This window comes from Prionailurus bengalensis, chromosome C1 (assembly GCF_016509475.1).
Source record: "Prionailurus bengalensis isolate Pbe53 chromosome C1, Fcat_Pben_1.1_paternal_pri, whole genome shotgun sequence".
NCBI lineage: Eukaryota > Metazoa > Chordata > Mammalia > Carnivora > Felidae > Prionailurus > Prionailurus bengalensis.
In genome coordinates, this window is record NC_057345.1 from 143186331 (window position 1) to 143201537 (window position 15207).

The 15207-nt window shown below is 41.6% G+C and overlaps 1 protein-coding gene across 3 annotated transcripts in view; it reads right to left on the reverse strand.

Annotated features, from left to right (window-relative positions):
• The window catches only part of CACNB4 (calcium voltage-gated channel auxiliary subunit beta 4), a 253636-nt gene that overhangs the window by 133844 nt on the left and 104585 nt on the right, over window positions 1–15207 (reverse strand). Inside the window, exons 1-2 of one of the 3 annotated variants that reach the window (XM_043576714.1) lie at window positions 8827–9118; window positions 6740–6899 (exon numbers count right to left, since the gene is read on the reverse strand). The exons of 1 other annotated variant lie outside the window; for it this stretch is intronic. In XM_043576714.1, the coding sequence (XP_043432649.1) occupies window positions 6740–6745 (6 nt within the window). In that variant the 5' untranslated portion in view covers window positions 6746–6899; window positions 8827–9118. Of the gene's footprint in view, window positions 1–6739; window positions 6900–8826; window positions 9121–15207 lie in introns of those variants that run through there. One more of the 3 variants, XM_043576712.1, reaches the window with a different exon arrangement.

Below are 15207 nucleotides of genomic sequence, written 5' to 3' on the forward strand. Positions count from 1 at the left end.
CATAGAAAAGAGTCTAAATGGATACCCACTGAGTTGTTAAAAATGGCTGCCTGTACAGACATGAACAGGTCGGGAGGTTGTTAAGGAAAACCAATTTTTCATACTATGCAGTTTTGTATTATTTACATATTTCCCCCCCAAAACCTCATTTCACTTAAGATACCAATGATTTAAAAAATCAACATTAGATTACATATCACTAAGAGAAAAAAACCACCAATAGAACAATAGTTTTAAGATGTAGCTCTATTTTAGATGTATCAAAATGTTGGGGGTGGAAGGTGGGGAATGTGTGCCTTAGTATCAATAAAATACAACATATAACTTCAGAAATTGTTACCATATTAAAAAAAAATAACATTAGCACTTTAGGAAGACACATCATGTTTCACATACCAATTTGTTGGTTTTCAGTTAACTAATAATTAAACATGACCATCGAATGGTCTTTCCTTTTTAAAATCAAATATCTAGGGGCGACTGGGTGGCTCAGTTGGTTAAGCGTCCCACCTCGGCTCATGTCGTAGTCTTTGAGTTTTGAGTCCCGCGTCAGGCTCTGTGCTGACAGCTCAGAGCCTGGAACCTGCTTGGGATTCTGTATCTTCCTCTCTCTCTCTGCCCCTCCCCCCCTTTCCTTGCACTCTGTCTGTCTCTCTCTCTCCCAAAAATAAACATTAAAAAAATTTTTTTTAAAAATCAAATATCTAAGCTAGCCCTTTTTGATCTGTTTGGTTTTATTCCTTACTCTACTTTATTCTACTGGGCAATATCCTAGCACTTCAAAAAGTGCAACATGATAACTAACACATGTTCTGTGCTTCCCTACCTTATCAACTTTACTCTAATTCCATTTCTATATTCTAAGCATTAACAATATGATCAACTGTAATATGATTTGGATATCTGATAAATTAATTCTTAATTCTGTCCCTTGGATCAATAGAGCCATTGAATCAAATAAGTCCAAGACATTAATCTCTGGGACTTCAACTGAAATTAAATGATATTAAGCTATCAACAATGACTCTTTGGAAATGAACTGGAGAACTAATTTGTTGACCAGGTATTTTAGCATGATATTCACCACATTTTTCTACCTTCTAGATAAATATTTGCTTCCAACTCTTACTTTATTCAAACAATATTTAAGGAACTATTTAAGAGATTGGGCTGAAGTAAAGATTGTCCCCTTTATCCCTTTGCCTTTCATTTTATCACAGAGAAAAATTAAACAGATTAGGCATAGTTACAGCTTTTAAAAGAAATGAATGACTTAAAAAAATAATGAATGTCTCCTAGAATTTATTATATTCCTCTGGTTTTCTAATTGATTGATTATCGCTTTTAGTACAACCCAAAGGATAATAATGATGAACTGAAGAAAATTTTGTAAAGCAAGAAAACACCCAAAAATAAACATTCTTGATGATTAGGCAATGTTACAATCATAAAATCATTACTTAAACTTTTTTTTTGGGGGGGGGGCTAGGGGCAACAGTCTCCTAGTGCATAGCTCAGACAATTTAGCCAAGAAGGAAAGATAGAGATCATTTAAAGCAGAAATACCTCTCCTCAATTATCAATAAGAGTTAGGAAAAACTCAATTCTCAGAAAGCATTCGTCTTTGATTTTTTTTTTCTTACAGATGAGACTCAAGTGTCTTCAGCTCAAATCCCTGTGGGCTGGGCATGCACTGTGGGTATTGGCAAGCAGATGAGCAATATGCAAAACACCATTCTGGCTTTAGAATTAAAAATCTTAAATAAAACATCTTTCCTCTTCAAAAATCTAGTCCTCTCAAAGGTGTGCACCAGACACAACTTCCTACTTCAAAGAGTCTGAAAAGGCCAAATGTTCAGACTCTGGGACCAAATATGGAGACCTTACTCAGTATATATAAAACACCACGGTAGTTGAGCCTTTCAAAAAGTAAATGGCATATGGTGGCATTTGTATCCAAACTGAAGAAATTGCTTATCAGCAAACAGAACAGAATTCTCGATGTGAAGAAACCTTAGAAATCATCTAATAAAGAGTTTTCATTTTATAGGAGGCAAAATTGAGAATTGGAGGGATCAAATGACTTGCCCAAGGTCACTACTAATCAGTGGCAAAGACCAAGAATTCCACTTCCTTGTGCTCCCTCAATTAGACTCTACTGCCCCCCTCTCTGAAACAAAATACAACAAACTAATCAGAAGGCCTGAAGAGATTAGTACATTCTTTCACTTGACAACCACTGTAATATTTTTGGAAAGCACTGTCAAAAACCATGCAAATGATCTGAAAATAAACCAAAGGATTTGATGGAAATATCAAAACCTGTAGAGAAAGGAGCATGCCAAAAGCTTAAGTATATTCATGATGTGAAGAATAATAATAGCAGAAAACACATGTTTTAAGGGTTACACATAGTACCTTATTTAATCTTCAAAAACACCCAAGATGTAGGTTTATTATTATTAACACTTTAATAATGTGGAAACCGAGGCACAGAAAGTTTAAGAAATGTACCCAAGGCCACAAATTAGGAAGAGGGGAGCTGAGACGTAATCCCTGGCAATCCTGCACAGAGTCTCCGCTTTTAATCCCAGCATTATTGCAATACATTATTAGTTCATGATACAAAGTACAAAGAGTAATTTTTTAAAAGATTGAGAAAAAATTTTAAATACAACCCTTTTACTCACCAAACTTTTCAACAAATCTGCTAATAAAGAAAACCACTGAAGGTCAGAATCTTTTATGTTATATGATGCTCAAGCTAAAAAGAGAAGAAAGATTAAGGAGTAATAGGATTCAAAAGGCAAAATAAGAATTAAATTATTCACAAATTATACAATCAAGCTCCTGAATAATTGACAGCTGCCGATATTTGTGTTAGGGTGTATCTCTTACATCAATTCTCCTGAACAAAAAGGCTGAAAGCAAATTCAAAACATCCTGTTTTAAGTTTAAGACGTTTCGCTATTTCTTTTTTTTTAAGGTTTTTTTTTTTCTAAAGTAATATCTATACCCAATGTGGGGCCCAAACCCACAACCTTGAGATCAAGAGTCACATGCTCCACCAACTGAGCCAGCCTGGCATCCCTCCTGAACAGATGCAAAAGAAACAAAAATAGGACGCAGGAAGTACTGGTACTATGGCACCATTTAAGACGAGAGAAAAATGCTTATTACTAAAACTATATATTTATATTATAAAAGAATACCTGAATGCAGAGTGAGCCCAAGCACTTTTCTATTTAGATCTTGCAAACTATCACGTGAGCTATCTGAGCCGCCTTCCTTTTGGTCTACCTGTGAGAACTGCAAGAGTGGCTGCACGGTTTTAGCTTAGACTCACACTCCAGAATCTTAAAAAGTTCAAAGTCCAAGCCATAAAAATCTACAACTCCCAACCTGCTTGCCATTATTTTATATGAACTGTAAAATCCCTTGAGTTTACACACCAAGCAGTGGCCTACTGGTGCCTGGTCTCAAGTAAGGTCACATGCCAGTGTCCTTACCAGTCCAGAGGTTTAGAGTTGTTACTGTTTTTCAAGTCAGCGTGGCCCAATGAAAACACGTCAAAGGCAAGTAAATCAGCCTGATTTAGATCAGCTACAGAGTATCTACAGAGTTTTCTTGGCATAATTTTTAACCTAGCCTCATGGATATCTGAGCTCATGACATGATGATCATTGCAAAGGACTGGTGGAGGAGGGAAGAGAGGTAACAAAAAACAGTTAACAGTCCAGTTATGTCTTCTTGTCCTCTTCCGGTGGCTCAGTTTACCCAGGTAAGGGATATTAAAGGGAGATGGAGAGCAGAATGATGAGAGAACCACCCACATAGAAATAAGGTCTACACTGAACTCTGATAGAAAAGGAAAGGGTAAAGCAAGGATGCTTGCTCACCTTCACCCTAAAAGTACGTATTTTCCTAGTAATTGTCGACCTTCCTACAGAATACCTTGTACCATAAAAAAATGTAGTGTTCACTAAGCACATGTGGAGGGAGTCACAGGGCTATATTCTAAATCCTGATGGACTCATCATAATCTAATAGGAAGAAGAACACCCACAGGAGAGAAGACAGCGAAGTCCCAGAGAAAATGTGGGGATCAATCCTAACACATCATTCTGTCACTTGAAAGTGGAAATGGCAGAGAAAGTGATGAGACTGATGACCTTGGAGAGGCAAATTCATGGGTTCTAATCAGATTTAAGGAATTTCTATAGCTCAATGACAACTACATCTAGAAATCATTTCAACATATATTTTAGAAAACCATCATTGCTAAGAACTGATTGATGAAAGAGAAGTTTCTGTTCATCATTCACCTAGATTCTGAACAAATACCAGAATCACTCAGCTGAGTAAAACAGGTTGATTTTCTCAAATTTCTTACACAAACCATGAGCAACATTTGTCTTTCCTCTCTGGCCAGTGAAGCCAACAGACCTTGGATTCTTTAACGGAACAGGTCTCATTCTCTAGAAATAGGCCAGAAAGACTTTCTAACCCCAGAAGGTCCTCTGATCTGCCAAACCATAAAGACCTCCAGCCTTCTCATTTCCAAAAGGCATCTAATCCTTAGTATCTCTAGAGTCTTCTTCCAAAAGTCCCTAAACACACAAAGCCGTCTGTCTGAAGTTGATCCTCCTTCCTAGCAAGCACAAGGACATATCTTCATATTTAAAAGAACTATATTATATCTTTGAAAACAGCAATTCTTTATTCTCTTGTGGATGTGTGTCTTTCAACCCTCTCGGGTATCTTTCTTTATGTCAAGAGCAGTTAATTTTTCATCTCCAAAAGCTGTGCAGCAGAAATCTCCCACTTAGCGTTAACCATTAATTAACAAAGCACGGAGCATATCTATATATGAATGTACAGGGCATACAGTGTGCATACACCTGCAGGAACACAGACATTTAGGCAAACGTGCAGAGTTGTGCAGCTTATAGAAAGTGAGTAGTTTAAATAATTAACATATAGTTATAATAATGTATAGGTACATATAAATGTAAATATGTGCTTTTATATGTACATACAGATATTACATACACATTATAGTTTGTAAAATTCACCTTCACTTTAACTTTTACGTCTGTAACATTTCTAACAGTATTAGTAAATACATTATGCTCCTTTCTGTGACTTACAGAGAATATATTTTCCTCTCTAGTAAATGCCCTGAATTATGATCTGATCATCTTTTTCACTGAAAAAGATCATGTCTCTCCCTCTCAGTACTTTAGAATTTAAGCATTTGGAAATGGAAGCAATTGTGTTGGAGAAATCAACTATTAATTCTATGTGCAAATAGCCCTGGCTTCACTTTGCAAAATACTCTAAGAATCTATACTTCATTTAAATTGCTCAAAGTCACAGAAGGTCTGTGCAGGAGTTTTAAATTTTGCAAAGCATCTCTTGCACGGGCCAGTCTAGTCCTAGTGTGCTGAATCTTTTATCAAATGAGAACATCATTTCACAGCATAGGATGCAATACACACACAGTAGCAGGTTTAGAATGGCATATTCACGGATATGTGCATTGACAGTTTGAAAAGATACAAGGCAGTATGATAACAGTCATTATCTTGGGGTGGATTTTTAGGTAACTTTTTCTACTTATTTGCTTCTTCCATTTATCCCCATAAGAACATCCCTGCTATTGTGTGTATAATAAACCCCTGCTGAATAAAAAAATAAATCTACTCATAATGATCTCACAACAGCCAAAATATACAGTGAATCCATTTATGAAACATGTATACCAATGAGCAGATCTATCAAAATCTATTTTGATCGATAAAAAGTACATAGAGTATACTGGAGGCTCAATGAGTGAAAAGTATCTTGGCACCTGGACTTGTATTAAGACCAAGTGCAGGTAGTGAAAAGTGGAATAAGGCAATCCTGACACAGAAGACAACATAGTACAAGTCTGTGTGCATGATCTATTGTAACTGGCCTGGTCTGGGTATGGTCTCATTCAGGAGCACACATTCCTTTATCCATGGCAAGGCAACAGAAGGAGTAAGGTGATGTTCTGCGTGAAATCTCCCATTCCTGCGCAGAGCCCTTGCTGTGGGGCACTGAATCATCTTTTGCACTTCCTCGTATTCTGAATGATGCAAACAATTAACTACTCTCCTGGAAACCAGGGCAGAAGCTAACGGACTTGTCCAAAAAGGCTCCATAGAACTCAAGAATCTAAAATGCCCAGACTCAAGTGTGTTCCCACAAGGCTCTTGTTCCTCTCTCTTTATACATATAAAGCATGAAATACGGAGATTACAACTGAAAAGCTAGGGTATTAGAAGTCTAATATCTATCTCTGGACCAGAATCTTAAGAAAAACCTTGCATAACAGTACCAAAGTCTCTCTCACACTGCGGGGATGTGAGGTGCTAACAGTGTATAATAATGCTTTATTCTTACTCAGAATAAAATATCATCAGTCCCTAGGCAAGATGATCTCATTACAGACTTACTGTGTGAACACGCTGAATACAATCACTTATCACATGTTAAACCCCCACACACCCCGCAAAGGCATTTTCAACAGCGCAGAGTGGTCGGAAATATGTGGATGGCAACCCAGCCCCCCAGAGAAAGTGCCGTACTCAGCTTTTAGTGCCTGTATATTCTTGGACTGCAGCTGGTCATTGGAGAAAAGCCTGTCCACACCTATCCACCAGACCTGATCCAAGAGCTTTGCTTCAATCTGGGCAAACCCCACACTTACAGCCATAAATGCATTGGCACTGAGAAAGACTGCTGAGGATGTGGCACTCCAGCTGTGGCTTTATTTCTCACTTCACCGGGTCAGCTATTTAGGCCTAGTCTTCTCCATTGGCTTGAAGCTTTGTTCACACCATCTTGGGTAACACATCACATTATTCTTCCTTATAAAAACAAATAAACTCAAATGAGCATTCTGAGTCAGTTCACCCCTCCAAACACCTCTGTCTTCCCCTCTAATTTAAGTGACACGCTTTCAGTCCCACCCAACCGAAAGCTTCCCATACTTTCAGGTGAGGATTGGCCAGATGTCTTTCTTCGTTCCTTGGGTTTCCCACCTTCCTCGTCTCCGCAGATCCCCGAGGATCTCAGGCTGCTGGCCACCACTGAGTCACCAGGAGCACAGCACTGCAGTACCTAGCACTACCCGCCATCAACTACCGCCAGAGTCAAATCACTGCACTCTTCACTCTCTCCCCCTCCCCTCCAGAAAAACTCAGCTGTCCTGTGAGGCTTGACCAAAAGGAAAAAAAAAATGCTTTCATACTTCTAATGGCTCCCCTCTGAACCAGTGCATCGGAAATTTATACAGTTCTAGAGAACAAGGTGCTGGATACATTAGTTCCTAGCCGACTCTGTTTCAAAAATAACCTGTTATTCCGAAATAACTCCGATCTACCTAAGTGCAACACAGTGCCCGAGGTAAAATCGATGGTCGCGAATAAAAATTACAATCCAATAAGGCATCACATGTTTCATAACTGAGTGTGGAGAGAAGGGGTGTGAGAAATAATCAGGCTTCCTGAAGAACCCCAGATGGTTTACTGAACTCCTATAGTTGCATTTTCCATTCTTCCACCCCACTTGCACGTGTGGACTTTCTCTATTTCAGCCACCAATGTTTCAAACTACAGTCCCTTGCAATAAACTGGCAGTGTGATAATTTACAAGCACGCTGGGCAACACTCAGAGAGACTTTGCAGAAACAGAGTTAGAGTCAAAGCTAACACACAGACAGGAAGGAAATATGGAATGCCTTATCAGAACAGAGAATTTCTATCTTTAATAGAGTACATCATTTGATACATATGTCTGCATTGATGTGTACCATGGGGCTTTTTTGTTGTTATTGTTGTTATGGTCTGTTTATTTGGTGGGTTAGCCAGGGAATCTTATATAACACATTTCCTGTTTCAAATGTAGCAACATGTATGGCATTGCACTCCTATAAAATTCAGACTCCCCACAGCGGGTCCCATTAGCCACCACAAATCATTTTACCTTGCATGGTTTCTAGATGATTGATGAAAAATCAAGAACTGCCACTAGCCATAGTAAAAGATTCGGCAATCAGCTTTACCCTATATTTGAAAGCTAACATTCTGGTGGTATGATTTTAGGGATTTCAGAAAACCATTTTCATCCTGATTTTAATAGATTACATGAGCCTGACCTACGGAGGGAAAGGAGTCCAGTTTTCTCAGCCAAAACACACGTGAGCCTACTTCAGTCTTCCAGGGCAGAGTACAGTGACTCTACCCTCTGCCTCTGCACTGGGGTGTTCTATGACCACAACCTTTGTATCTGATTTCCTTAACAAAGAAGCAGATCTGCACCACTTGTTTGGCCAGAAAGCACGTAACACAGCTACAGCTGAACAACTTCCATTCATGCTAGCTCAATAAACAATGTGTATTATATAATGAATGAGCCTTTCCTGTGAACCCTTCTATTGGAAAACATAGGCACTTTCTGCATAGTTTAAGCCAGGCTACAAGGAGCAGTTACCCCTCGTGAGATCAAACGTGGACTGAGTAATGTATAAATCCGAACAGCCTACACTCTCAGATGCCTTTGCAAGCACCCTAATTTCTTTTTTGCATGACAAGAAATTATATAATAAAAAATAATCTCTGTTCACTCCAAACTACACAGAGAGCATTTACACAGCAGCTAGCAAGCACCCGAATGATGTTGGCTTTCAGCTCCATGTTCCCTGCGTTGCCTAAGAAATGGGGTTGGGGGGGGGTGGTTATAGTGAGAGGAGGAAGAGGAGGGGAGAGGGAATCAGCTATCTGTGAAAATACTTACAGCCTCCGAGTCTTCAATTCCATGCAGGTACAAATTGTCATACATGGAGGTCTGAGAATCCAGAGCACTTCTTTCAAGGCAAAAATAAAATTGCTACAGAAGCCCCAGCTACAGCTAAGAGATAGAAAAGGCCTGTTGGAAGAACTGCGTCTGCCTTATCAATTCCTGTGGATTTACTAGGCAAGATGCTATTCATTCACATCACACAGGGTGAGGTTATCCCCAGAGGCAGTCCAGCCCTGGCATTTTATCTGCCTTCCCAATACAGAGCATAAAAAAGCAAAACCCTTCCTCAACCACAGACTGGTGACTGAGCTAGGAAAGCGGCCTGTGATTGGCTCAGCTTCCCTGCTTCAGTCAGCTGAAGAGCGTTCCCTTGGAGAGTGGAGGGCGCCTCAGAGCATCCTACCCAGCCAAGAGCTGCTTCCTGTTTCGCCCGTACTGTGTAGTTCTGCAATATACACTTATCGATATCTGAAAGGCTGCTTGGAATGCTTGGAAAGGCAGACTCTTGAATACTTCAAACACAACTCCTCACCTTCTTAATTAAATTCACAATGGGTGGGTGGGGGGTGGGGGAGCAAAGGAGAAATTTTATTTTCAGAGAATATTGTATAAAGACAGGCAAACAGATACTAGTCTCCATCCAACATCTCTGCTTAACAGATGCAATTTAAGTCAAACAGGCAATAAGTCACTTAAAATTAAAAAAAAAAAACCACCAAGGTAAAGGAAAATGTTAAATAAACAGATGGTAAGATTTCTTGTGGGAATTTCTGCTGTAAAAGTTTTCAATGTTCTCGCTGAAGTCTCTCTGCCCCACTGGTAAGAAAATACCTCCATGACCCAACTGTTGAAGTTTGAAAAAGAAGCCCAAAGACTCTCAAAGGCTTGTAGTTAGATGCAAAATGTTCAATGTCTTTTTAACTTGACATTTTTAACCTCCTATAAGTGACAACTAGTATTTAACTTCAATCTCTCACCCCCTTTCCAATACTTAGACCTTTAAAATTCCTAAGACGGCACTGATCATCTCCCAAAGCCCAAACAGAAAATGCCTACTTTCTCCCTGTGCTCCCACCACACCACAATTCAGCTTGACCTAGGACAGGGCCCACGCTGGAGCTTACCCAGATGCTTTCTGGTCAACCAATAAGGTTCTGCAGCCTTCAAACAGGAGAGCTCTATAGCTCACACTAAGAGAAGTCAGCTAAATTTGGAAAAAAAGAAGTTAGTGATGGGCAAAAAACATAATCTAGAGAAACTGCATGACTCACTGGGGTAAGCAGTGACCCAGAAACTCAGAGGCTCTGAGTCCAATATCAGCTTCAGCATTAATTGGTTGGATGACTCTGGACCAGTCACCACTTCTACGGGCTTTAGTTTCTTCACCTGCCAAATTGAGGTAAGAAATAACTCAGAGAAAGAACTTTGAAATCTAAAGTGCAACATAAACACTTATCAATGACAACCCTGCTTTGTCAGCCGGAAGGCATTGGCTGCAGTTCACGGGAGCTCAGCACAGGAGTAACTGGCTGGCCCTGGACCTAGGAAATAAGACCTGTGCTTCTAGCCAGTATCTCTGAAAAGCGTAACTCTTAAAGGAACAAACCTGAATCACAAAAGGCAACCCAAGAGTTACAGCTGTTGAGCAGAGCACTGTTCTTCTGGGTCTGCACTGACCTACCGATATCTTTCAATCATAGTTGCATGCCTAGGAAACAGCACCAATACTTAGTCACTTTCAAATATAAAAGATGGCAAAGGGATTCATCTGTCCTTCAGAACCCCAAATGTCCTTCAGAACCTTCATACAGGATGTCATCTGTGCCATCGCAGAGGGAGAAATGGCAGAAGAGGATGGGGGCAACTGGCAAGATTTCAGAGGGAAAAAACCCAGGGCCAGCTCTACCTGTTGACAACTGTGGGTCCTGGAGCAAGTTCCTGCCGGGCTGAACCTCAGCTCTCCCCTCCATAAAGCAAGAGGACTGTGTCAAAGGATTTGGAAGCTCAAATTCTTGTATCAAACTCTATTATTATAATTAACTACAGCCATATGGTATTTCAACCAGAATCTGCAGAAAATTGAGGCAAGAGGGTCTTTTCTCTCCTTGGATTTTCTAGATCATTTCCTTACTTTACCACTTCAATTGGGAGTATAGGTATTTCTGGAGTATCTTTAAATAGGCAACTAAATTACAGGTGAAACGAGAGGCAGTCCACTTCCATAACTCACCCAGGTGAGAGAAACTGCTCCCTACTGGGAAAACTGGGCACCTCTCCTGCATTTCCTGGCCTTGGAGTGCTCCCGACAGCTAATGTGAGAGTCCAAAGGAGGTTTTTAAGGAGGAGGGGCTCATTCTGTGATACACAAATGTATGCAATAAGCAAGTGGGACACCAGGAGGGAGGCAGTGGATAGAGCAGAGCATCCCGTAGTTACTCCTGCAACTCAGCCTCTCCAGGACTAAGAACAATGTGAAGCAGGGGCAGGCTGGCTTGGTCTGCTTCCAGGACATTACAAGAATGCTGGACTCAGAACCAAAAACTGTTAGAGGTGGGAGGACCTCAGAGGTCACCTAATCCAGCCCTCATTTTAATACCAGAATGGTTAAAATGCTGTATTGAAAGGCACAATTTTTTATACTTGAGTGTTCCTTCCCCACTCCCTTCTTTTTTTTTTTAAGATTTTATTTTTAAGTCATCTCTATACCCAACATGGGGCTCGAACTTACTACCCTGAGATCAAAAGCCACATCACTGAATGAGCCAGGCTCCCCTCCCCACTCCCTTCTTGATGGGGTTTTCAAGATAAGGGATGAGAAGCAGTGGGCATGTTCCCAGGAGGAATTTGGCAAAAATAGAAGCAGGTCACTTTGGTGGGGAAAACCCCTATCTTTTCTTACTTTCATCCTAAAAGTGGTCCCATCCCAAGTCATTTGGTCACCCGCATCTGACAAGAGAAAAATCAACGAACAGACTGGGGAATCTGCCCCTAGGATTTCGATCTACACAGACTAAGCACCACACCCGCAAATCACCTAAAGACTTCAATCCAATACTCAGGCTAATCCCAGAGTTCCAGAAGAACTCTAGTGAGAGATTCATTCTGGACTTCCCCAAAGGAACTCTAAGGAGTTTCTAGGAAAATGAACTCCAAGAGAATTTGCAAGTGACAATCTCTGTGCCTATATTCTCAGAACTGAGAGCTGGCGGAGAAGTATTGAGAGACCCCTGGGAGCTTCCTGGGTCTGTTTCAGATCATCTCAAGTCCCTAGTTTTTGATAAAAGGGCCTTGGGATTGCAGCAAGTCTAAGTTCCAAGGGCCACATTTCAATTCTCGCTGCAGCATGAGGTGAAAACTAGCTAAGGGCCTGGCACCCTCAGGGTTTTAACTTGAAGAGTTCTCTAGTTCAGTGACTGGCTGAGAGGATAAAAGAGACAACCACCCACAACCAGTCTCCTTCTCCAATGTCAGGCTAAAGTGAGAACAAGTCTGAAAACCTTGTGGCTCAGCTTGTGTTGGTGTTTCCATGAACACAACTACCTCTCATGTTGAGTAGCCTCCAAAACTACATAGCCGCCTCCCAGAAAGGCTGCCTTCCATTTTGAGGCTGCTCTGCGGAATGTGTGTTTCACCAATTCCATTCAAGCCACCTCTCATTACGATCCGCAGTTCAAAGTCACAAGACCCCATGAAATGGCGTCGCCTACCTGATTCTATTTTGTAAAGTCCACGCGATTCTTGGTATGGAGGTAGTTCTTGCAACTTGACAAATGTCTCATCTGAGCTCCATTCAGTGGAGGAAGTGTTATGGCTTTCGACAAATCAGGAAAGCTCTCTTCGGTATCTCAAGGGAAGAGTTTGGTTTTTGTTGGTTTCAAACCTATGGATATGGAGTTCCTTTCCCTTACCCGGGCTGGGCTTTGTGGTCAGCAAACCCATGGAGTCGGCAGTGCAGTCAAAGGTCAAGCATTTCTCTTTTGCACTTGTCTTGGGAGGCGGGGCAGGAGGGAGAGAAAAGTGAAAAGCTAGCTGATTAGCTCTGAGCTCTAGAAAGCCATGATCAAGACAGCTGGTACTGATTTGGAAGCAAAGGGGAATTCTGCTATCTGATTTTCCATCCAGATTTCTCCAGAATTTCACTTTTCTAAGCCAGCGTAGTTATATGTTCTATAGCAGGACTCTGAGAGGTCAGAGAGAGACAAAGGAACAGTGTTTGGATTCTTATTGACTCTATGGGCTAAAGCACAAACCCAAGGCTTTTCCTTGCCAATTCAGCCTTGGGGTTGTTTTGCTCTTTGTTTTTGTTTAAGGTTTACTAAGTGAACACAGTGTGCTAGATGATTTTCTCCCTCTTCTGTTCTGCAACTATTAATCCACTCATTCACCTCTAGAAATCTGTGCGGCACTGTAAGCATTAATATTGTAACCCCTGTTTCCTCCCTGATGTGATTCAGACAGGTGGTACCTGCAGAGCAGACAAAGAAATGGAAACAGAAATACAAAACACTACCATCGATTCCCCTTTTAGTAGTTTTCTGAGTTTGAGTTTAGACTTTACTACCTAGAGAGGCACATCCTGGACTCTCTCTGGGCCTCATCTGTAACATGGAGATAAGAATAGTTCTGGATTGAATGAGTTAATATATGAAGGGTGCATGGAAAGTGCCTGGCACATTAAAAGGCAGAAAAGAAGAATTGGTCTTTTTTTTTTTCCCAAAGGAAGTAGTATGGAATCAGGGCCACCTACCTCGCCCAGCTCCAAGGCCCCCCACATACTGCAGTTTGTGCGAATGGTACTCCCAGGCACGGTGTAAGAGGAATACTATGGAACAGAGTGGTTAAGAGCAGGGACTCCTAACACATCCCCACTGTGCCACTTCCCAGCTGGATAACACTCAGCAAGCCACTTGGTCTTTTTGTGCCTCAATTTCCTCATTTATAAAACGAAGATTATCCTAAGATTATCATGCAGATCAAAAGCCTTGATACAGGAAAGTGCTCAGAATGGTGCCTGGTACAAACTCAGTGCTCCACAAGTTTGAGCTGCTTCTTTAAATTCTGGCCTAAAGCCGTGGGATGGGATTTGCCTCTGGGATGGGATTCCTACTACCTGCCTCTGATGCTGGCCTGGTCCTCTCCATCCCTACCTGGGTCCCTCGTCTCAGCCAGCAGAGCTGAAATCAGCATCCTGCCTCCCGCTGCCCTACTTAACTTCATGCCAGCCTCCTCCCGGTTGCCTACCTGCTTTCTCTGGCCAGGCTGGCTGCTCCTTATGCTGAAGCTGGCATGCATGCCCAGGCCTTCTCAGCTTGAAAGCACCCTGACCCTGCAGCCACCACACTGAGCGCCACATTCTCCTGTGTGTCCCAGCACACGAGATACCCACGCTCCCGGATACCCAGCACTCCGGCCTTCCCAACGGACTGACTTCCGTCACCCCCACCAGCCACTCCTGCACTGCCCCAACCTGTCACAAACCACTGCCAAGAAAAGGTCCCCCGTGGAAATCCTGTAACACATGCCACTATTGGTTCTGACCAAGGAGGCGAGAGGAGTGTGAGAAAGACCGACACAGAGAGAGACAGGGATCAAAAGGCAGAGACGGAAAACCCTACAGACACTCAAAGTAAGGATGAATATATGGAGTAGCTCCCTTCCTCCCTGCCATTCTTGATGGCTCCAGGAAAAAAATAATACTTCATAATTCATAAAAGAGCAAGTGTGGGTAAGGTAGAAAATTCCCATGGCCTATTCAACTTGACAGAAAATGACAGATCCCTCCCTGTGATTGACATATTACTCAGAAATCTCTCACTTCCTAAAATTTCTGTTAAAAAAAATTGCCAATCTCTTGACAAAAACATTCCACATAGCCACAATTTTCATTAATGCTACGTAACTCTACCTTCCATTCTTCTCCAAAATGAACTGAGGAGACTAGTCCAGCTGGCCTCCTCTCTGTCACCTATACATCATTTAGCTAATATTATTCATGCTAATTTAACAGTTACAGCTTCTACACTGCCACCTGCTCTGCACTACTTTAGAGGCTGGGGACTTGAGTATCAGCAGGACAGGACTGCATCCTCCTGGAAGCTGACAGAGGGACGACACGGTAGCGATACTGGAGATCTCGAAGACAGAGACTGAACCAAGGAGATGGTTGCAATCCTGGAGAGTAATCTGATTCCTTTATCTGCAAAGCTTCAGCAGGGGAGAGAAGCAGGAAAGGGGGAAGGAAGAACTCAGTCTCACCGATGCGACAGGGCAGAAATAAATCAGTCACCAACTTACTACGTGGCTTTGGGCAAACCACTTTCCCAAGCTTCCTAATTTGCTATCTGGGGTAAACCTTAGTTTAGGGGTTTTTTAAGG